Source organism: Oncorhynchus nerka, linkage group LG23 (genome assembly GCF_034236695.1).
Source record: "Oncorhynchus nerka isolate Pitt River linkage group LG23, Oner_Uvic_2.0, whole genome shotgun sequence".
Taxonomy (NCBI): Eukaryota; Metazoa; Chordata; class Actinopteri; order Salmoniformes; family Salmonidae; genus Oncorhynchus; species Oncorhynchus nerka.
The window spans coordinates 3,990,874-4,014,134 of NC_088418.1; the positions used below are offsets into that span (position 1 = coordinate 3,990,874).

The following is a 23,261-nucleotide window of genomic DNA, read 5'->3' on the forward strand; positions in this document are numbered from 1 at the left end:
CACCCTGTATATAGCCTCCACATTGACTCTGTACCGTAACACCCTGTATATAGCCTCCACATTGACTCTGTACCGGTACCCCCCTGTATATAGCCTCCACATTGACTCTGTACCGTAACACCCTGTATATAGCCTCCACATTGACTCTGTACCGTAACACCCTGTATATAGCCTCCACATTGACTCTGTACCGTAACACCCTGTATATAGCCTCCACATTGACTCTGTACCGTAACACCCTGTATATAGCCTCCACATTGACTCTGTACCGTAACACCCTGTATATAGCCTCCACATTGACTCTGTACCGTAACCCCCTGTATATAGCCTCCACATTGACTCTGTACCGTAATACCCTGTATATAGCCTCCACATTGACTCTGTACCGTAATACCCTGTATATAGCCTCCACATTGACTCTGTACCGTAACACCCTGTATATAGCCTCCACATTGACTCTGTACCGTAACACCCTGTATATAGCCTCCACATGGACTCTGTACCGTAATACCCTGTATATAGCCTCCACATTGACTCTGTACCGTAACACCCTGTATATAGCCTCCACATTGACTCTGTACCGGTGCCCCCTGTATATAGCCTCCACATTGACTCTGTACCGGTACCCCCTGTATATAGCCTCCACATTGACTCTGTACCGGTACCCCCTGTATATATCCTCCACATTGACTCTGTACTGTAACACCCTGTATATAGCCTCCACATTGACTCTGTACCGGTACCCCCTGTATATAGCCTCCACATTGACTCTGTACCGGTACCCCCTGTATATAGTCTCCACATTGACTCTGTACCGGTGCCCCCTGTATATAGCCTCCACATTGACTCTGTACCGTAACACCCTGTATATAGCCTCCACATTGACTCTGTACCGGTACCCCTGTATATAGCCTCCACATTGACTCTGTACCGGTACCCCTGTATATAGCCTCCACATTGACTCTGTACCGGTACCCCCTGTATATAGCCTCCACATTGACTCTGTACCGGTACCCCTGTATATAACCTCCACATTGACTCTGTACGGTACCCCCTGTATATAGCCTCCACATTGACTCTGTACCGGTACCCCCTGAATAAAGCCTCCACATTGACTCTGTACCTGTACCCCTGTATATAGCCTCCACATTGACTCTGTACATAGCCTCCACATTGACTCTGTACCGTAACACCCTGTATATAGCCTCCACATTGACTCTGTACCTGTACCCCTGTATATAGCCTCCACATTGACTCTGTACCGGTACCCCCTGTATATAGCCTCCACATTGACTCTGTACCGGTACCCCCTGTATATAGCCTCCACATTGACTCTGTACCGGTACCCCCTGTATATAGCCTCCACATTGACTCTGTACATAGCCTCCACATTGACTCTGTACCGTAACACCCTGTATATAGCCTCCACATTGACTCTGTACCGGTACCCCCTGTATATAGCCTCCACATTGACTCTGTACCGGTACCCCCTGTATATAGCCTCCACATTGACTCTGTACCGGTACCCCTGTATATAGCCTCCACATTGACTCTGTACCGGTACCCCCTGTATATAGCCTCCACATTGACTCTGTACCAGTACCCCCTGTATATAGCCTCCACATTGACTCTGTACCGGTACCCCCTGTATATAGCCTCCACATTGACTCTGTACCGGTACCCCCTGTATATAGCCTCCACATTGACTCTGTACCGGTACCCCTGAATAAAGCCTCCACATTGACTCTGTACCGGTACCCCCCTGTATATAGCCTCCACATTGACTCTGTACCGGTACCCCCTGTATATAGCCTCCACATTGACTCTGTACCGGTACCCCCTGTATATAGCCTCCACATTGACTCTGTACCGGTACCCCCTGTATATAGCCTCCACATTGACTCTGTACATAGCCTCTGACTCTGTACCGTAACACCCTGTATATAGCCTCCACATTGACTCTGTACCGGTACCCCCTGTATATAGCCTCCACATTGACTCTGTGCGGTACCCCCTGTATATAGCCTCCACATTGACTCTGTACCGGTACCCCTGTATATAGCCTCCACATTGACTCTGTACCGGTACCCCCTGTATATAGCCTCCACATTGACTCTGTACCGGTACCCCCTGTATATAGCCTCCACATTGACTCTGTACCGGTACCCCCTGTATATAGCCTCCACATTGACTCTGTACCGGTACCCCCTGTATATAGCCTCCACATTGACTCTGTACCGGTACCCCCTGAATAAAGCCTCCACATTGACTCTGTACCGGTACCCCCTGTATATAGCCTCCACATTGACTCTGTACCGGTACCCCCTGTATATAGCCTCCACATTGACTCTGTACCGGTACCCCCTGTATATAGCCTCCACATTGACTCTGTACCGGTACCCCCTGAATAAAGCCTCCACATTGACTCTGTACCGGTACCCCCTGTATATAGCCTCCACATTGACTCTGTACATAGCCTCCACATTGACTCTGTACCGTAACACCCTGTATATAGCCTCCACATTGACTCTGTACCGGTACCCCCTGTATATAGCCTCCACATTGACTCTGTACCGGTACCCCCTGTATATAGCCTCCACATTGACTCTGTACCGGTACCCCCTGTATATAGTCTCCACATTGACTCTGTACCGGTATCCCCTGTATATAGCCTCCACATTGACTCTGTACCAGTACCCCCTGTATATAACCTCCACATTGACTCTGTACCCCCTGTATATAGCCTCCACATTGACCCTGTACCCCCTGAATAAAGCCTCCACATTGACTCTGTACCGATACCCCCTGTATATAGCCTCCACATTGACTCTGTACCGGTACCCCCTGTATATAGCCTCCACATTGACTCTGTACCGGTACCCCCTGAATAAAGCCTCCACATTGACTCTGTACCGGTACCCCCTGAATAAAGCCTCCACATTGACTCTGTACCGGTACCCCCTGTATATAGCCTCCACATTGACTCTGTACTGGTATCCCCTGTATATAGCCTCCACATTGACTCTGTACTGTAACACCCTGCATATAGCCTCCACATTGACTATGTACCGTAACACCCTGTATATAGCCTCCACATTGACTCTGTACCGGTACCCCCTGTATATAGCCTCCACATTGACTCTGTACTGGTATCCCCTGTATATAGCCTCCACATTGACTCTGTTCCGTAATACCCTGTATATAGTCTCCACATTGACTCTGTACCGGTACCCCCTGTATATAGCCTCCACATTGACTCTGTACCGGTACCCCCTGTATATAGCCTCCACATTGACTCTGTACTGGTATCCCCTGTATATAGCCTCCACATTGACTCTGTACCGTAATACCCTGTATATAGTCTCCACATTGACTCTGTACTGGTACCCCCTGTAAATAGCCTCCATATTGACTCTGTTCCGTAACACCCTGTATACAGCCTCCACATTTACTCTGTACTGGTACCCCCTGTATATAGCCTCCACATTGACTCTGTACCGTAATACCCTGTATATAACCTCCACATTGACTCTGTACCGGTGACCCCTGTATATAGCCTCCACATTTACTCTGTACTGGTACCCCCTGTATATAGCCTCCACATTGACTCTGTACCGTAATACCCTGTATATAACCTCCACTTTGACTATGCACCGGTGACCCCTGTATATAGCCTCCACATTGACTCTGTACCGTAATACCCTGTATATAGCCTCCACATTGACTCTACCGGTACCCCCTGTATATAGCCTCCACATTGACTCTGTACTGGTACCCCCTGTATATAACCTCCACATTGACTTTGTACCGGTACCCCCTGTATATAGCCTCCACATTGACTCTGTACCGGTACCCCCTGTATATAGCCTCCACATTGACTCTGTACCGGTACCCCCTGAATAAAGCCTCCACATTGACTCTGTACCGGTACCCCCTGTATATAGCCTCCACATTGACTCTGTACATAGCCTCCACATTGACTCTGTACCGTAACACCCTGTATATAGCCTCCACATTGACTCTGTACCGGTACCCCCTGTATATAGCCTCCACATTGACTCTGTACCGGTACCCCCTGTATATAGCCTCCACATTGACTCTGTACCGGTACCCCCTGTATATAGTCTCCACATTGACTCTGTACCGGTATCCCCTGTATATAGCCTCCACATTGACTCTGTACCAGTACCCCCTGTATATAACCTCCACATTGACTCTGTACCGGTACCCCCTGTATATAGCCTCCACATTGACTCCGTACCGGTACCCCCTGAATAAAGCCTCCACATTGACTCTGTACCGATACCCCCTGTATATAGCCTCCACATTGACTCTGTACCGGTACCCCCTGTATATAGCCTCCACATTGACTCTGTACCGGTACCCCCTGAATAAAGCCTCCACATTGACTCTGTACCGGTACCCCCTGAATAAAGCCTCCACATTGACTCTGTACCGGTACCCCCTGTATATAGCCTCCACATTGACTCTGTACTGGTATCCCCTGTATATAGCCTCCACATTGACTCTGTACTGTAACACCCTGCATATAGCCTCCACATTGACTATGTACCGTAACACCCTGTATATAGCCTCCACATTGACTCTGTACCGGTACCCCCTGTATATAGCCTCCACATTGACTCTGTACTGGTATCCCCTGTATATAGCCTCCACATTGACTCTGTTCCGTAATACCCTGTATATAGTCTCCACATTGACTCTGTCGGTACCCCCTGTATATAGCCTCCACATTGACTCTGTACCGGTACCCCTGTATATAGCCTCCACATTGACTCTGTACTGGTATCCCTGTATATAGCCTCCACATTGACTCTGTACCGTAATACCCTGTATATAGTCTCCACATTGACTCTGTACTGGTACCCCCTGTAAATAGCCTCCATATTGACTCTGTTCCGTAACACCCTGTATACAGCCTCCACATTTACTCTGTACTGGTACCCCCTGTATATAGCCTCCACATTGACTCTGTTGTAATACCCTGTATATAACCTCCACATTGACTCTGTACCGGTGACCCCTGTATATAGCCTCCACATTTACTCTGTACTGGTACCCCCTGTATATAGCCTCCACATTGACTCTGTACCGTAATACCCTGTATATAACCTCCACTTTGACTATGTACCGGTGACCCCTGTATATAGCCTCCACATTGACTCTGTACCGTAATACCCTGTATATAGCCTCCACATTGACTCTACCGGTACCCCCTGTATATAGCCTCCACATTGACTCTGTACTGGTACCCCCTGTATATAACCTCCACATTGACTTTGTACCGGTACCCCCTGTATATAGCCTCCACATTGACTCTGTACCGGTACCCCCTGTATATAGCCTCCACATTGACTCTGTACCAGTACCCCCTGTATATAGCCTCACATTGACTCTGTACTGTAACACCCTGTACATAGCCTACACCTGTTGTATTCAGCATTTCACTGTAAGGTCTACTACACCTGTTGTATTCAGCATTTCACTGTAAGGTCTACTACACCTGTTGTATTCAGCATTTCACCGTAAGGTCTACCTACACCTGTTGTATTCAGCATTTCACTGTAAGGTCTACTACACCTGTTGTATTCAGCATTTCACTGTAAGGTCTACTACACCTGTTGTATTCAGCATTTCACTGTAAGGTCTACTACACCTGTTGTATTCAGCATTTCACTGTGAGGTCTACTACACCTGTTGTATTCAGCATTTCACTGTAAGGTCTACTACACCTGTTGTATTCAGCATTTCACTGTAAGGTCTACTACACCTGTTGTATTCAGCATTTCACCGTAAGGTCTACCTACACCTGTTGTATTCAGCATTTCACTGTAAGGTCTACTACACCTGTTGTATTCAGCATTTCACTGTGAGGTCTACTACACCTGTTGTATTCAGCATTTCACTGTAAGGTCTACTACACCTGTTGTATTCAGCATTTCACTGTAAGGTCTATTACACCTGTTGTATTCAGCATTTCACTGTGAGGTCTACTACACCTGTTGTATTCAGCATTTCACTGTGAGGTCTACTACACCTGTTGTATTCAGCATTTCACTGTGAGGTCTACTACAACTGTTGTATTCAGCATTTCACTGTGAGGTCTACTACAACTGTTGTATTCAGCATTTCACTGTGAGGTCTACTACACCTGTTGTATTCAGCATTTCACTGTGAGGTCTACTACACCTGTTGTATTCAGCATTTCACTGTGAGGTCTACTACACCTGTTGTATTCAGCATTTCACTGTGAGGTCTACTACACCTGTTGTATTCAGCATTTCACTGTGAGGTCTACTACACCTGTTGTATTCAGCATTTCACTGTGAGGTCTACTACACCTGTTGTATTCAGCATTTCACTGTGAGTTCTACTACACCTGTTGTATTCGGCATTTCACTGTGAGGTCTACTACACCTGTTGTATTCGGCATTTCACTGTGAGGTCTACTACACCTGTTGTATTCGGCATTTCACTGTGAGGACTACTACACCTGTTGTATTCAGCATTTCACTGTGAGGTCTACTACACCTGTTGTATTCAGCATTGCACTGTGAGGTCTACTACACCTGTTGTATTCAGCATTGCACTGTGAGGTCTACTACACCTGTTGTATTCAGCATTTCACTGTAAGGTCTACTACACCTGTTGTATTCAGCATTCAGTTCTCTACTCCCTCTGTACTGGGTTCTCTACTCCCTCTGTACTGGGTTCTCTACTCCCCTCTGTACTGGGTTCTCTACTCCTCCCTCTGTACTGGGTTCTCTACTCCCTCTGTACTGGGTTCTCTACTCCTCCCTCTGTACTGGGTGCTCTACTCCCTCTGTACTGGGTGCTCTACTCCCTCTGTACTGGGTTCTCTACTCCCTCTGTACTGGGTTCTCTACTCCCTCTGTACTGGGTTCTCTACTCCCTCTGTACTGGGTTCTCTACTCCCTCTGTACTGGGTTCTCTACTCCCTCTGTACTGGGTTCTCTACTCCCTCTGTACTGGGTTCTCTACTCCCTCTGTACTGGGTTCTCTACTCCCTCTGTACTGGGTTCTCTACTCCCTCTGTACTGGGTTCTCTACTCCTCCCTCTGTACTGGGTTCTCTACTCCCTCTGTACTGGGTTCTCTACTCCCTCTGTACTGGGTTCTCTACTCCTCCCTCTGTACTGGGTTCTCTACTCCTCCCTCTGTACTGGGTTCTCTACTCCTCCCTCTGTACTGGGTTCTCTACTCCTCCCTCTGTACTGGGTTCTCTACTCCCTCTGTACTGGGTTCTCTACTCCTCCCTCTGTACTGGGTTCTCTACTCCCTCTGTACTGGGTTTTCTACTCCCTCTGTACTGGGTTCTCTACTCCCTCTGTACTGGGTTCTCTACTCCCTCTGTACTGGGTTCTCTACTCCCTCTGTACTGGGTTCTCTACTCCCTCTGTACTGGGTTCTCTACTCCTCCCTCTGTACTGGGTTCTCTACTCCTCCCTCTGTACTGGGTTCTCTACTCCTCCCTCTGTACTGGGTTCTCTACTCCCTCTGTACTGGGTTCTCTACTCCCTCTGTACTGGGTTCTCTACTCCCTCTGTACTGGGTTCTCTACTCCTCCCTCTGTACTGGGTTCTCTACTCCTCCCTCTGTACTGGGTTCTCTACTCCCTCTGTACTGGGTTCTCTACTCCCTCTGTACTGGGTTCTCTACTCCCTCTGTACTAAAGTAATATATTCAGGAAGCAAATGGTCTGATATCAAACTCTTGGTTCAGACCTCTAGGGGACACAGTGGACAAACGGTCTGATATCAACCTCTTGGTTCAGACCTCTAGGGGACACAGTGGACAAACGATCTGATATCAAACTCTTGGTTCAGACCTCTAGGGGACACAGTGGACAAATTGTCTGATATCAAACTCTTGGTTCAGACCTCTAGGGGACACAGTGGGCAAACGGTCTGATATCAACCTCTTGGTTCAGACCTCTAGGGGACACAGTGGACTAACGGTCTGATATCAACCTCTTGGTTCAGACCTCTAGGGGACACAGTGGACAAACGATCTGATATCAAACTCTTGGTTCAGACCTCTAGGGGACACAGTGGACAAACAATCTGATATCAAACTCTTGGTTCAGACCTCTAGGGGACACAGTGGACAAACGGTCTGATATCAAACTCTTGGTTCAGACCTCTAGGGGACACAGTGGACAAATGGTCTGATATCAACCTCTTGGTTCAGACCTCTAGGGGACACAGTGGACAAACGGTCTGATATCAAACTCTTGGTTCAGACCTCTAGGGGACACAGTGGACAAACGGTCTGATATCAAACTCTTGGGGCAGACCTCTAGGGGACACAGTGGACAAATGGTCTGATATCAACCTCTTGGTTCAGACCTCTAGGAGACACAGTGGACTAATGGTCTGATATCAAACTCTTGGTTCAGACCTCTAGGGGACACAGTGGACAAACGATCTGATATCAACCTCTTGGTTCAGACCTCTAGGAGACACAGTGGACAAACGGTCTGATATCAAACTCTTGGTTCAAACCTCTAGGGGACACAGTGGACTAACGGTCTGATATCAAACTCTTGGTTCAGACCTCTAGGGGACACAGTGGACAAACGGTCTGATATCAAACTCTTGGTTCAGACCTCTAGGGGACACAGTGGACAAATGGTCTGATATCAACCTCTTGGTTCAGACCTCTAGGGGACACAGTGGACAAACGGTCTGATATCAAACTCTTGGTTCAGACCTCTAGGGGACACAGTGGACAAACGGTCTGATATCAAACTCTTGGTTCAGACCTCTAGGGGACACAGTGGACAAATGGTCTGATATCAACCTCTTGGTTCAGACCTCTAGGGGACACAGTGGACAAATGGTCTGATATCAACCTCTTGGTTCAGACCTCTAGGAGACACAGTGGGACAAACGGTCTGATATCAAACTCTTGGTTCAGACCTCTAGGGGACACAGTGGACAAACGGTCTGATATCAACCTCTTGGTTCAGACCTCTAGGGGACACAGTGGACAAACGGTCTGATATCAACCTCTTGGTTCAGACCTCTAGGGGACACAGTGGACAAACGGTCTGATATCAACCTCTTGGTTCAGACCTCTAGGGGACACAGTGGACAAACGGTCTGATATCAACCTCTTGGTTCAGACCTCTAGGGGACACAGTGGACAAACGGTCTGATATCAACCTCTTGGTTCAGACCTCTAGGGGACACAGTGGACAAACGGGGAATCCAATACAATTCTCTTCTAGATCAGCAGTATATTCTCCCCTCTCCTAGGAGTCTTAACATGTTCGATACCAATGTGTCTCAGAGAGCTGATGCTGTGACGAGCCTCCGTGTAATGCTCAGCCAACAGGGTTCTGACCCTGGGTCCTCACCACCTGGATTCGATCTTATGTAGCAAAATGTGCATCTCTGTTATTTACATCGGATAAAAGTAGAGACTTAATATTGTTACTCCAGTGTTCTGCGCTATCCTTGTTTTCAGAGGGCGTTTTTGTTTTTCCTACACAGCATAGACCACAAATACATTTGATCAGGTAAACTCAGCAACAACAAAAAAAGGAACGTCCTCTCACTGTCAACTGCGTTTATTTTTAGCAAACTTAAGATGTGTAAATATTTGTATGAACACAACAAGATTCAACAACTGAGACATAAACTAAACTGAACTGAACAAGTTCCACAGACATGTGACTAACATAAATGTAATAATGTGTCCCTGAACAAAGGGGAGGTCAAAATCAAAAGTAACAGTAACAGTCAGTATCTGGTGTGGCCACCAGCTGCATTAAGTACTGCAGTGCACCTCCTCCTCATGAACTGCACCAGATTTGCCAGTTCTTGCTGTGAGATGTTACCCCACTCTTCCACCAAGGCACCTGCATGTTCCCTGACATTTCTGGGGGGAATGGCCCTAGCCTTCACCCTCCGATCCAGAAGGTCCCAGACGTGCTCAATGGGATTGAGATCCGGGCTCTTGTGCGATGTACCGATCCTGTGCAGGTGCTGTTACACGTGGTCTGCCACTGCGAGGGCGATCTGCTGCACGTCCTGGCTCCCTGTAGCGCTGTCTTAGATATCTCACCGCATGGAACATTGCAATTTATTGCCCCAGCCAACATCTGCAGTCCTCATGCCTCCTTGCAGCATGCCTAAGGCACATTCATGCAGATGAGCAGGGACCCTGGGTATCTTTCTTTGGGTGATTTTGAGTCGGTAGAAAGTCCTCTTTAGTGTCCTAAGTTTTCATAACTGTGACCTTAATTGCATACCGTCTGTAAGCTGTTAGTGTCTTCACGACCGTTCCACAAGTGCATGTTCATTAATTGTTGATGGTTCATTGAACAAGCATGGGGAAACAGTGTTTAAACCCTTTACAATGAAGATCTGTGAAGTGAATTGGATTTTTACTAATTATCTTTGAAAGCCAGGGTCCTGAAAAAGGGACGTTTCTTTTTTCGCTGAGTTTAAATCCATTTTTTTGTAGAACATGTAATGATGCCCTTGATCTTAATGGCCTTGCCCGTAATCGGGTGATTGAACATTGTGCATTTGTTGGTGAATTACATCTATAGTTACCGTCAGGCACGTTGTCTAGGAAGGTGCTACGTGGCACTGTTTGGAAGATCAGACCTCCCCACCATGTGACTGATGTTGGGGGCGTGTCTGAGGACTACCCTCTGGGGTGCTTTAAACGTCTTCTCCAATTGTGAATCAGTTATCAAGATGTACCAGTGTTTTTAATGATGTGGTCAAACTGTTTACCGACGGAAGGAAGCGTTGAACGTGACGGTCAAGGAGGGCGGAGAGGTTTGGGTGAGGCTGTCATCCTGGGTCATATTTTTATAACATGCTGACCAAACCGGACACGCCATCGAGCGCACGTTGATTTTGTTCACCCACACCATAACCGATCAGGACACGCAGGTTGACATATCGAGGGTTGGGGCAGAGAGACAAAGAGAGGGAGGAGGGCATACGCCTTGTGGTAAAATGGAGTCCTGAGAGAAAGCAAGAACAAGATGGTTGTCAGTAGTATTATCATAAGGAGATGAATACTTGGAAAACGGGGGAGTGGAGGGAAAAAGAGAGGGAGGAGGTCTAAGAGAGAGAGAGAGAGAGAGAGCGAGAGAAGAAGAAGAGTATGAGCTTGGGTCGGATAAAAATGGACAAAAGGGAGATGGTTTGTTAAAGGAGAACGGTAGAAAGTGTAAGCAGAGGGAGCTGAAGACAGGAGGAGAAATGGAAGTACATGAGGGTGAAGTCTCGGAGGTGGTAGGAGGTGGTGAAGTTATCGGAGACCGAGGTATGAACAGAGGATCAGGAAAAAAGATGAGTCTGTGACAGTAGGAGTGAAGTTTATGGAAAAAGTGGACTCTTGCCTTTTGGCTGATCTATTTGTGGTTTCAGGGTGGGTGAATAAAATAGTTGAGTCATGTGGAATCGGTAAGGGTAACAAGAAGTGGTCTAGTGATAATTGTTTGTTTTTCTGTTGGTCAGGGGGAGAATGCAGAGTAAAACGAGCGGGGGCAAGAAGAGTGAATTGTTACCCTCTCTAGAAAAGGGCAGTAAATTTAAAAGTTAACCATCTGAGGGGATGTGTGATGCTCGTCGTTTGATGCGACGAGGGGGGAGAGAGTCATTGTCTGTTCTTTTGAGTTTTGAGTCTTTACCCGACAAAGTTTAAGTTAGGCTATATAAGTTATCCTGTACGAGTTTATGTTCCCGAATAAAGTTAACATGTTACAGGTGCCACGCTGATGGACATGTGGCAGCGGTGTGTAGGAGAGATGGTCCGAGGTGTGAGAAATGTACAGACGGGCATTTAGACAAAGGAATGTGTAGTATTTGGGGAACGTACTGGTATGTATTAATTGTAGGGGTGCCCATAGAGCTGGGGATCAGAAATGTCCCGTGCGAGAAAGGCAGGAAGAATAGAGAGGCAGGAAGAATAGAGAGGCAGGAAGAATAGAGAGGCAGGAAGAATAGAGAGGCAGGAAGAATAGAGAGGCAGGAAGAATAGAGAGGCAGGAAGAATAGAGAGCCAGGTTGAGGTTTCCAGGGTTAGAATAGAGAGCCAGGTTGAGGTTTCTAGGGTTAGAATAGAGAGGCAGGAAGAATAGAGAGCCAGGTTGAGGTTTCCAGGGTTAGAATAGAGCGGCAGGAAGAATAGAGAGCCAGGTTGAGGTTTCCAGGGTTAGAATAGAGCGGCAGGAAGAATAGAGAGCCAGGTTGAGGTTTCCAGGGTTAGAATAGAGAGCCAGGAAGAATAGAGAGGCAGGTTGAGGTTTCCAGGGTTAGAATAGAGAGGCAGGAAGAATAGAGAGCCAGGTTGAGGTTTCCAGGGTTAGAATAGAGAGCCAGGAAGAATAGAGAGCCAGGTTGAGGTTTCCAGGGTTAGAATAGAGAGGCAGGTTGAGGTTTCCAGGGTTAGAATAGAGAGGCAGGAAGAATAGAGAGCCAGGTTGAGGTTTCCAGGGTTAGAATAGAGAGCCAGGTTGAGGTTTCCAGGGTTAGAATAGAGAGGCAGGAAGAATAGAGAGCCAGGTTGAGGTTTCCAGGGTTAGAATAGAGAGCCAGGAAGAATAGAGAGGCAGGTTGAGGTTTCCAGGGTTAGAATAGAGAGGCAGGAAGAATAGAGAGCCAGGTTGAGGTTTCCAGGGTTAGAATAGAGAGCCAGGAAGAATAGAGAGCCAGGTTGAGGTTTCCAGGGTTAGAATAGAGCGGCAGGAAGAATAGAGAGGCAGGTTGAGGTTTCCAGGGTTAGAATAGAGAGGCAGGTTGAGGTTTCCAGGGTTAGAATAGAGAGGCAGGAAGAATAGAGAGCCAGGTTGAGGTTTCCAGGGTTAGAATAGAGAGCCAGGTTGAGGTTTCCAGGGTTAGAATAGAGAGGCAGGAAGAATAGAGAGCCAGGTTGAGGTTTCCAGGGTTAGAATAGAGCGGCAGGAAGAATAGAGAGCCAGGTTGAGGTTTCCAGGGTTAGAATAGAGCGGCAGGAAGAATAGAGAGCCAGGTTGAGGTTTCCAGGGTTAGAATAGAGAGCCAGGAAGAATAGAGAGGCAGGTTGAGGTTTCCAGGGTTAGAATAGAGAGGCAGGAAGAATAGAGAGCCAGGTTGAGGTTTCCAGGGTTAGAATAGAGAGCCAGGAAGAATAGAGAGCCAGGTTGAGGTTTCCAGGGTTAGAATAGAGTGGCAGGAAGAATAGAGAGCCAGGTTGAGGTTTCCAGGGTTAGAATAGAGAGCCAGGAAGAATAGAGAGGCAGGTTGAGGTTTCCAGGGTTAGAATAGAGAGGCAGGAAGAATAGAGAGCCAGGTTGAGGTTTCCAGGGTTAGAATAGAGAGCCAGGTTGAGGTTTCCAGGGTTAGAATAGAGAGGCAGGAAGAATAGAGAGCCAGGTTGAGGTTTCCAGGGTTAGAATAGAGAGCCAGGAAGAATAGAGAGCCAGGTTGAGGTTTCCAGGGTTAGAATAGAGAGCCAGGAAGAATAGAGAGCCAGGTTGAGGTTTCCAGGGTTAGAATAGAGTGGCAGGAAGAATAGAGAGCCAGGTTGAGGTTTCCAGGGTTAGAATAGAGAGCCAGGAAGAATAGAGAGGCAGGTTGAGGTTTCCAGGGTTAGAATAGAGAGGCAGGAAGAATAGAGAGCCAGGTTGAGGTTTCCAGGGTTAGAATAGAGAGCCAGGTTGAGGTTTCCAGGGTTAGAATAGAGAGGCAGGAAGAATAGAGAGCCAGGTTGAGGTTTCCAGGGTTAGAATAGAGAGCCAGGTTAGAGGGATCAGAGGGATCCGGGGTTACAGTAGAGTAGGAGTTGTCACATGCTGAGGCAGTGAAGAAAGTAGAGGGAGATGGGCTAAGGGCTTGTAAGTAAGCATTTCACGGTAAAGTCAACACCTGTTGTATTCGGCGCATGAGATAAATACAATTTGATTTGGTATACATGGAATAAACTCAGGTCTAGCACTGCCCCCCAACACATTCAAGAGACAGATTAAATGTTTCCATTCTATCAATGTGGTGACACAACAGTATCAACAACTGCACATTGATCATTTAAGTACAAGTGCCTTTAACTATATTACATGCCATTTTAGTATATACGATTTTATCCAAAGCAAACACGGTCACGCGTGCATTCATTTTCCCATATGACGGGGCCCAGGAATCAGACACACTATCCTGCCGTTTCAAGCGTCATGCTCTACCAACGGAGCTAGGACCTTAACACATGACTCACTGTGACAACAAAACATGTCAACTTGTGGAATGCATTATGTACTGCTTATGAATACATTATGTACTGCCTATGAATGCATTATGTACTGCCTATGAATGCATTATGTACTGCCTATGAATGCATTATGTACTGCGTATGAATGCATTATGTACTGCCTATGAATGCATTATGTACTGCCTATGAATGCATTATGTACTGCATATGAATACATTATGTACTGCGTATGAATGCATTATGTACTGCCTATGAATGCATTATGTACTGCCTATGAATGCATTATGTACTGCCTATGAATGCATTATGTACTGCGTATGAATGCATTATGTACTGCCTATGAATGCATTATGTACTGCCTATGAATGCATTATGTACTGCCTATGAATGCATTATGTACTGCCTATGAATGCATTGTGTACTGCCTATGAATGCATTATATATGGGTTATGAATGCATTATGTACTGCCTATGAATGCATTGTGTACTGCCTATGAATGCATTATGTACTGCCTATGAATGCATGATGTACTGCCTATGAATGCATTATGTACTGCCTATGAATGCATTATGTACTGATTATGAATGCATTATGTACTGCCTATGAATGCATTATGTACTGATTATGAATGCATTATGTACTGCCTATGAATGCATTATGTATGGGTTATGAATGCATTATATATGGGTTATGAATGCATTATGTACTGCCTATGAATGCATTATGTATGGGTTATGAATGCTTCACGTAGCCCTTACGTAGGTATTCTCTTCTGTTCCTCTATCGTGGACAGGACATTTGTGTACTCCTAACCATGCACTGTACACTGAGTGTCCAAAACATTAGGAACACCTTCCTGATATTGAGTTACACCCCCGTTTGCCCTCAAAACAGACTCAATTTGTCAGGGTATGGACACCACAGAGATGCAGGCCCATTCAGTGTACTTTCTACCCTGTCATTCAGTGTACTTTCTACCCTGTCATTCAGTGTACTTTCTACCCTGTCATTCAGTGTACTTTCTACCCTGTCATTCAGTGTACTTTCTACCCTGTCATTCAGTGTACTTTCTACCTTGTCATTCAGTGTACTTTCTACCCTGTCATTCAGTGTAGTGTCTACCCTGTCATTCAGTGTAGTGTCTACCCTGTCATTCAGTGTAGTGTCTACCCTGTCATTCAGTGTACTTTCTACCCTGTCATTCAGTGTACTTTCTACCTTGTCATTCAGTGTACTTTCTATCCTGTCATGTAACTCTTTTCACTCCTTCTTCTTCCCTCCCATGCTGCCAGGACGTTTGTGTACTCGGTGCTGATGCGAGGACGACCGTTCCCCCTCCGTGTGATGATAGAGGCGGGGGTGTTCTGCAGTCTGAACGGGTTCACACAGAGTCACTACCTGGTCCACTGTGCCCACTACCACCCCACATGGACCTCTGACACACGATTCCTCATTGGTACAAACATTTATTAGAGCAAGAAGATAAACCTGAGTTTACTAATCGATCAGATGTTGTTTGTTATAGCGAACAATGTTTTCACACTACAATGATTCTCCTTTAAAAAGTGATTAGAACTTACATAGATAGTTCACCCAAATTACATGCTTTGGTTTAGTTTGCCTGGCGCTGTTCCCACATGCTAATGTTTTACCATTCGTGACACAAATCCCATTCAAGTCATGGGACCGATATAACTTTTTTTTTGTGGGGGGGGGGGATGTCCAAATCATCCAAAAGTATCTCAAATTGATTGAGAAGTTTAACAAAGTCACTTATAGATGATTTGAATATGATGTATGAAAAATGCTAATATCGGTCCCATGGCATGAATGGGATTTGTGTCACGATGGTAAAACGTTAGCTTGTGGAAACAGCGCCAGGCAAACTAAACCAAAGCCTGGATATGCAGCCATACCTTGGCCATAGACCGCTGACAGGGTAAGGAAACCATTGGGTCATTTTGGTTCAACCCTGTTTCTCCTGGGAATGATTCAAAAACCAAGTGTTTATTTTCCCAGGTTCGACCCTGTTTCTCCTGGGAATGGCTATCAACGTCCACAGTGACTATCTTCTACGGAACCTGAGACAGCCAGGAGAAGTCGTCTACAAGATCCCTAAAGGTACACAGTGGCTTGCGAAAATATTCACCCCCCCCCCCCCCCCTTGACATTTTTTTCCTGTTTTGTTGCCTTACAACTTGGAATTAAAATATATTTTTTTAGGGGGGAGGGGTTTGTATCGTTTGATTTAGACAACATGCCACTTTGAAGATTCAAACAAGAAATAAAACCAAAAAACGGACAATTCGAGTGCCCATAACTATTCACCCCCCCCAAGGTCAATACTTTGTAGAGCCCCCTTTGCTGCAATTACAGCTGCAAGTCTCTTGGGGGTATGTCTCTATAAGCTTGGCACATCTAGTCACTTTGATTTTTGGCCATTCTTCAAGGCAAAACTGATCCAGCTCATTCAAGTTGGATGGGTTCTGCTGGTGTACAGAAATCTATAAGTCATACCAACGATTCTCAATTGAATTGAGGTCTGGGCTTTGACTAGGCCATTCCAAGACATTTAAATGTTTCCCCTTAAACCACACGAGTGTTGCTTTAGCAGTATGCTTAGGGTCATTGTCCTGCTGGAAGGTGAACCTCCATCCCAGTGCCCCTTGCTTAGTGGTGTTGCATACTCTGGGGCCTTTCAGAACAGGTACATATATACTGAGATCATGTGACAGATCATGTGAATCTTAGATTGCATACAGGCGGACTTTATTTAACTAATTATGTGACTTCTGAAGGTAATTGGTTGCACCAGATCTTATTTATGGGCTTCATAGCAAAGGGGGTGAACACATATGCATGCACCACTTTTCAGTTTTTAATTTTCTATAATTTTTTTTAAACAGGTAATTTTTTTGAAATTTCACTTCACCAATTTTGACTATTTTGTGTATGTCCATTACATGAACCCCCCAAATCCATTTAAATTACAGTTTGTAATGCAACAAAATAGGACAAATGCAGAGGGGGATGAATACTTTCGCACGGCACTGAGATCAAGTGTGATGATGCACACACAATTTCTTAAGCCTGGCGTCTGATATTTTGTACTGTCTTTGCCAACTCCTCTGGTTATTCTCACTCAGAAAGAATTCTCAGAAAGAATTCAAGAACTATAAACGCCAATGGTCCAATGATCTAGAATGTGGCCGTGTGGACATTTAGATCTTTTTGTACTGTCTTGCCAACTCCTCTGGTTATTCTCACTCAGAAAGAATTCTCAGAAAGAATTCAAGAACTATAAACGCCAATGGTCCAATGATCTAGAATGTGGCCGTGTGGACATTTAGATCTTTTTGTACTGTCTTGCCAACTCCTCTGGTTATTCTCACTCAGAAAGAATTCTCAGAAAGAATTCAAGAACTATAAACGCCAATGGTCCAATGATCTAGAATGTGGCTGTGTGGACATTTCGATTCTGATAATTGCCTTATACAGTACAAAAGGGTATGGGTCCAGACTACTAGCTTTAGTACCCCTAGTGACTTTGAACCCTATTGTAATATCTAAAAACCCAAACTACTACTTGTTTACACTATAATGACAAAGTGTCCTGTCTTCCCCCTAAAGTTATTCAGTGTATACTGGACAAAAATATAAACGCAACATGTCCCAGTGTGTAATGAGCTGAAATAAAAGATCCCAGAAATGTTCCATACGCACAAAAAGCTTATCTCTCTCAAATATTGTGCGCAAATTTGTTTACATCCCTGTTAGTGAGCATTTCTCCTTTGCCAAGATAATCAATCCACCTGACAGGTGTTGCATATCAAGAATCTGATTAAATTTAAAATGGTTAAAAATTGTTTTTTTATAATGAGGTTTTCCGGCTTCTGAATCTTGCAGGTAAATGCTGCTAGTAGATATTTTCAAATAGACCTGGCTGGTGCATCGCTATCCCCAGCTATCCCCAGCTATCCCCAGCTATCCCTAGCTATCCCCAGCTATCCCTAGCTATCCCCAGCTATCCCCAGCTATCCCCAGCTATCCCTAGCTATCCCCAGCTATCCCTAGCTATCCCTAGCTAACAGGGAAGACATCAGCACGGACCATAGGAGTAAAAAAAAAACACCACAAAAGGCAAAACCCAATTTGGGATTATTTTTGAGTACATTGCTGGACAAAAAGCAAATGTATTTTGGTGTCAGAAGATGGCAGCATGTGTGGAACAGAGATAACAGGGGAAAACCCCTACCAACCTCGAAGTCAATCTGAACAGAACCCACAAACAATTTCAGAATAACGTGATGGTGAGACGGACGTTATTTAATTGTTGCCAGGATTTGACTCCTGGTATCATAGGGTACCCTAGTGGTTAGAGCGTTGGACTAGTAACTGGAAGGTTGCAAGTTCAAACCCCCGAGCTGACAAGGTACAAATCTGTCGTTTTGCCCCTGAACAGGCAGTTAACCCACTGTTCCTAGGCCGTCATTGAACATAAGAATTTGTTCTTAACTGACTTGCCTAAAGGTAAAATTAAATAAAGGTAAAATAAATATATAAATATATGAACACACGTAAGATGTGGAAAATGTTTAGAATGACAGAAAATGAGCTTTAAAACCTCCAAATGTTTTTTTCTTTGCAAACAAGAAGGGTGTGAACAGGTTGGGGTTTGTTACTACGGCAATAAATGACAAGACCCATCCAGACCTTTAAAAATCCTACAATGTGATTTTCTGGATTTTTTTTCTCATTTTGTCTGTCATAGTTGAAGTGTACCTATGATGGAAATTACAGGCCTCTCTCATCTTTTTAAGTGGGAGAACTTGCACAATTGGTGGCTGACTAAATAATTTTTTGCCCCACTGTAGGTCTACAACACATTAATACATAGTACTGAAATGCCCCTGCTATAGGTCTACAACACATTAATAAATAGTACTGAAATACCCCTGCTATAGGTCTACAACATATGAATAAATAGTACTGAAATACCCCTGCTATAGGTCTACAACATATGAATAAATAGTACTGAAATACCTCTGCTATAGGTCTACAACACATTAATAAATAGTACTGAAATACCCCTTCTATAGGTCTACAGCACATTAATAAATAGTACTGAAATACCCCTGCTATAGGTCTACAGCACATTAATAAATAGTACTGAAATACCCCTGCTATAGGTCTACAACACATATTGTGCATTTGGAAAGCATCAGACCACTTTACCTTTTCCACAATTTGTTACGTTACAGCCTGATGAAATTACATTTTTTTCCTAATTAATCTACACACAATACCTGTCACGTTTCATCATATTGATGGGACCAAGGCGCAGCGTGATAAGCATACATTCTCCTTTTAATGAAGGAAAACCACGAAACAAAGAAACAAAACGAACGTGCCACTATCTAACACGAGTGCTGACAGGCAACTACACATAGACAGTAAACCCACAAAACCAAAATGGAAAAAATGGCAACCAAAACAGGATCCCCAATCAGAGACAACGATAAACAGCTGTCTCTGATTGGGAACCAATTCAGGCCACCATTGGACATGATTTGGAAAGGCACACACCTGTTTATATAAGATCCCACAGTTGACAGTGCATGTCTGAGCAAAAACCAAACATGAGGTCGAAGGAATTTTCCGTAGAGCTCAGAGACAGGATTGTGTCGAGGCACAGATCTGGGGAAGGGACCAAAACATTTCTGCAGCATTGAAGGTCCCCGAGAACACAGTGGCCTCCATCATTCTTAAATGGAAGAAGTTTGGAACCACCAAGACTCTTCATAGAGCTGGCCGCCCGGCCAAACTGAGCAATTGAGGAGAAGGGCCTTGGTCAGGGAGGTGACCAAGAACCCGATGGCCACTCTGACAGAGTTCCAGAGTTCCTCTGTGGAGAAACTTCCAGAAGAACAACCATCCCTGCAGCACTCCACCAATCAGGCCTTTATGGTAGAGTTGCCAGATGGAACCCACTCCTCATGAAAAGGCACATGACAGCCCTCTTGGAGTTTGACAAAAGGCACCTAAGGAACTCTCAGACCATGAGAAACAAGATTCCCACTCTGATGAAACCAAGATAGCACCATTTGGCCTGAATGCCAAGCGTCACGTCTGGAGGAAACCTGGCACCATCCCTACGGTGAAGCATGGTGTTGGCAGCATCATGCTGTGGGGATGTTTCTCAGTGGCAGGGACTGGGAGACTAGTCAGGATCGAGGGAAAAATGAATGGAGCGAAGTACAGAGAGATCCTTGATGAAAACCTGCTCCAGAGCGCTCAGGACCTCAGACTGGGGTGAATGTTCACCTTCCAACAGGACAACGACCCTAAGTACACAGCCAAGACAACGCAGGAGTGGCTTCGGGACAAGTCTCTGAATGTTCTTGATTGACCCAGCCAGAGCCCAGACTTGAACACGATCGAACATCTCTGGAGAGACCTGAAAATAGCTGTGCAGCGACGCTCCTCCTCCAATCTGACAGAGCTTGAGAGGATCTGCAGAGAAGAATGGGAGAAACTCCCCAAATACAGGTGTTTCAAGCTTGTAGCGTCGTACCCAAGAAGACTCAAGGCTATAATCGCTGCCATTAGGTGCTTCAACAATGGACTGAGTAAATGGTCTGAATACAATATGATATCTGTTTTTTATTTGTCACCGCGGGGTATTGTAGATTGATGAGAGGAAAAAAGCTGTAACGTAACAAAATGTGGAAAAAGTCAAGGGGTCTGAATACTATCCTAATGCACTGCAGCTGTCTCCAACCCTTCCATGCACGGGGCTACTTATTGTACCAAACACTAAAACGATTCAATCAAGTCTGAAAACTAACTGAAACTAAATAAAACAAGAGAATCCAGTCTGAAAACTAACTACAGGGGTGTGTTTCCTCTCTCCCAGGTGGTCTGTTTCAGTATGTGTCTTCTCCCCAGGTGGTCTGTTTCAGTATGTGTCCTCTCTCCCAGGTGGTCTGTTTCAGTATGTGTCCTCTCTCCCAGGTGGTCTGTTTCAGTATGTGTCCTCTCCCCCAGGTGGTCTGTTTCAGTATGTGTCCTCTCCCAGGTGGTCTGTTTCAGTATGTGTCCTCTGTCCCAGGTGGTCTGTTTCAGTATGTGGCCTCTCTCCCAGGTGGTCTGTTTCAGTATGTGTCCTCCCCCAGGTGGTCTGTTTCAGTATGTGTCCTCTCCCCCAGGTGGTCTGTTTCAGTATGTGTCCTCTCCCCCAGGTGGTCTGTTTCAGTGTGTGTCTTCTCCCCCAGGTGGTCTGTTTCAGTATGTGTCCTCTGTCCCAGGTGGTCTGTTTCAGTATGTGTCCTCTCTCCCAGGTGGTCTGTTTCAGTATGTGTCCTCTCCCCCAGGTGGTCTGTTTCAGTATGTGTCCTCTCCCCCAGGTGGTCTGTTTCAGTATGTGTCTTCTCTCCCAGGTGGTCTGTTTCAGTATGTGTCCTCTCCCCCAGGTGGTCTGTTTCAGTATGTGTCCTCTCTCCCAGGTGGTCTGTTTCAGTGTGTGTCCTCTCCCAGGAGGTCTGTTTCAGTATGTGTCCGCTCCCAACCCCCAGGTGGTCTGTTTCAGTATGTGTCCTCTCCCAACCCCCAGGTGGTCTGTTTCAGTATGTGTCTTCTCCCCCAGGAGGTCTGTTTCAGTATGTGTCCTCTCTCCCAGGTGGTCTGTTTGAGTATGTGTCCTCTCCCCCAGGTGGTCTGTTTCAGTATGTGTCCTCTCCCAGGAGGTCTGTTTCAGTATGTGTCCTCTCTCCCAGGTGGTCTGTTTCAGTATGTGTCCTCTCTCCCAGGTGGTCTGTTTCAGTATGTGTCCTCTCTCCCAGGTGGTCTGTTTCAGTATGTGTCCTCTCCCAGGAGGTCTGTTTCAGTATGTGTCATCTCCCCCAGGTGGTCTGTTTCAGTATGTGTCCTCTCTCCCAGGTGGTCTGTTTCAGTATGTGTCCTCTCTCTCAGGTGGTCTGTTTCAGTATGTGTCCTCTCTCCCAGGTGGTCTGTTTCAGTATGTGTCCTCTCCCCCAGGTGGTCAGTTTCAGTATGTGTCCTCTCCCCCAGGTGGTCTGTTTCAGTACGTGTCCTCTCCCAGGTGGTCTGTTTCAGTATGTGTCCTCCCCCAGGAGGTCTGTTTCAGTATGTGTCCTCTCCCAGGTGGTCTGTTTCAGTGTGTGTCCTCTCCCAGGAGGTCTGTTTCAGTATGTGTCCTCTCCCAACCCCCAGGTGGTCTGTTTCAGTGTGTGTCTTCTCCCCCAGGTGGTCTGTTTCAGTATGTGTCCTCTGTCCCAGGTGGTCTGTTTCAGTATGTGGCCTCTCTCCCAGGTGGTCTGTTTCAGTATGTGTCCTCCCCCAGGTGGTCTGTTTCAGTATGTGTCCTCTCCCCCAGGTGGTCTGTTTCAGTATGTGTCCTCTCCCCCAGGTGGTCTGTTTCAGTGTGTGTCTTCTCCCCCAGGTGGTCTGTTTCAGTATGTGTCCTCTGTCCCAGGTGGTCTGTTTCAGTATGTGTCCTCTCTCCCAGGTGGTCTGTTTCAGTATGTGTCCTCTCCCCCAGGTGGTCTGTTTCAGTATGTGTCCTCTCCCCCAGGTGGTCTGTTTCAGTATGTGTCTTCTCTCCCAGGTGGTCTGTTTCAGTATGTGTCCTCTCCCAGGAGGTCTGTTTCAGTATGTGTCCTCTCTCTCAGGTGGTCTGTTTCAGTATGTGTCCTCTCTCCCAGGAGGTCTGTTTCAGTATGTGTCCTCTCTCCCAGGAGGTCTGTTTCAGTATGTGTCCTCTCCCCCAGGTGGTCTGTTTCAGTATGTGTCCTCTCCCAGGAGGTCTGTTTCAGTATGTGTCCTCTCCCAGGAGGTCTGTTTCAGTATGTGTCCTCTCTCCCAGGTGGTCTGTTTCAGTATGTGTCCTCTCTCCCAGGTGGTCTGTTTGAGTATGTGTCCTCTCCCCCAGGTGGTCTGTTTCAGTATGTGTCCTCTCCCAGGTGGTCTGTTTCAGTATGTGTCCTCTC

The 23,261-nt window shown here is 46.0% G+C and overlaps 1 protein-coding gene across 2 annotated transcripts in view; it reads left to right on the forward strand.

The window, feature by feature from the left end:
- srd5a2b (steroid-5-alpha-reductase, alpha polypeptide 2b) overlaps window positions 1-23,261 on the forward strand; it is a 65,994-nt gene that overhangs the window by 17,701 nt on the left and 25,032 nt on the right. For both annotated transcript variants that reach the window (XR_010460645.1, XM_065007794.1), the window contains exons 3-4: window positions 15,546-15,709; window positions 16,273-16,374. Coding sequence is in view for 1 of the 2 variants with exons in the window: in XM_065007794.1 (XP_064863866.1) it covers window positions 15,546-15,709; window positions 16,273-16,374 (266 nt within the window). In the remaining variant the exon portion in view is untranslated. The remainder of the gene's footprint in view (window positions 1-15,545; window positions 15,710-16,272; window positions 16,375-23,261) is intronic.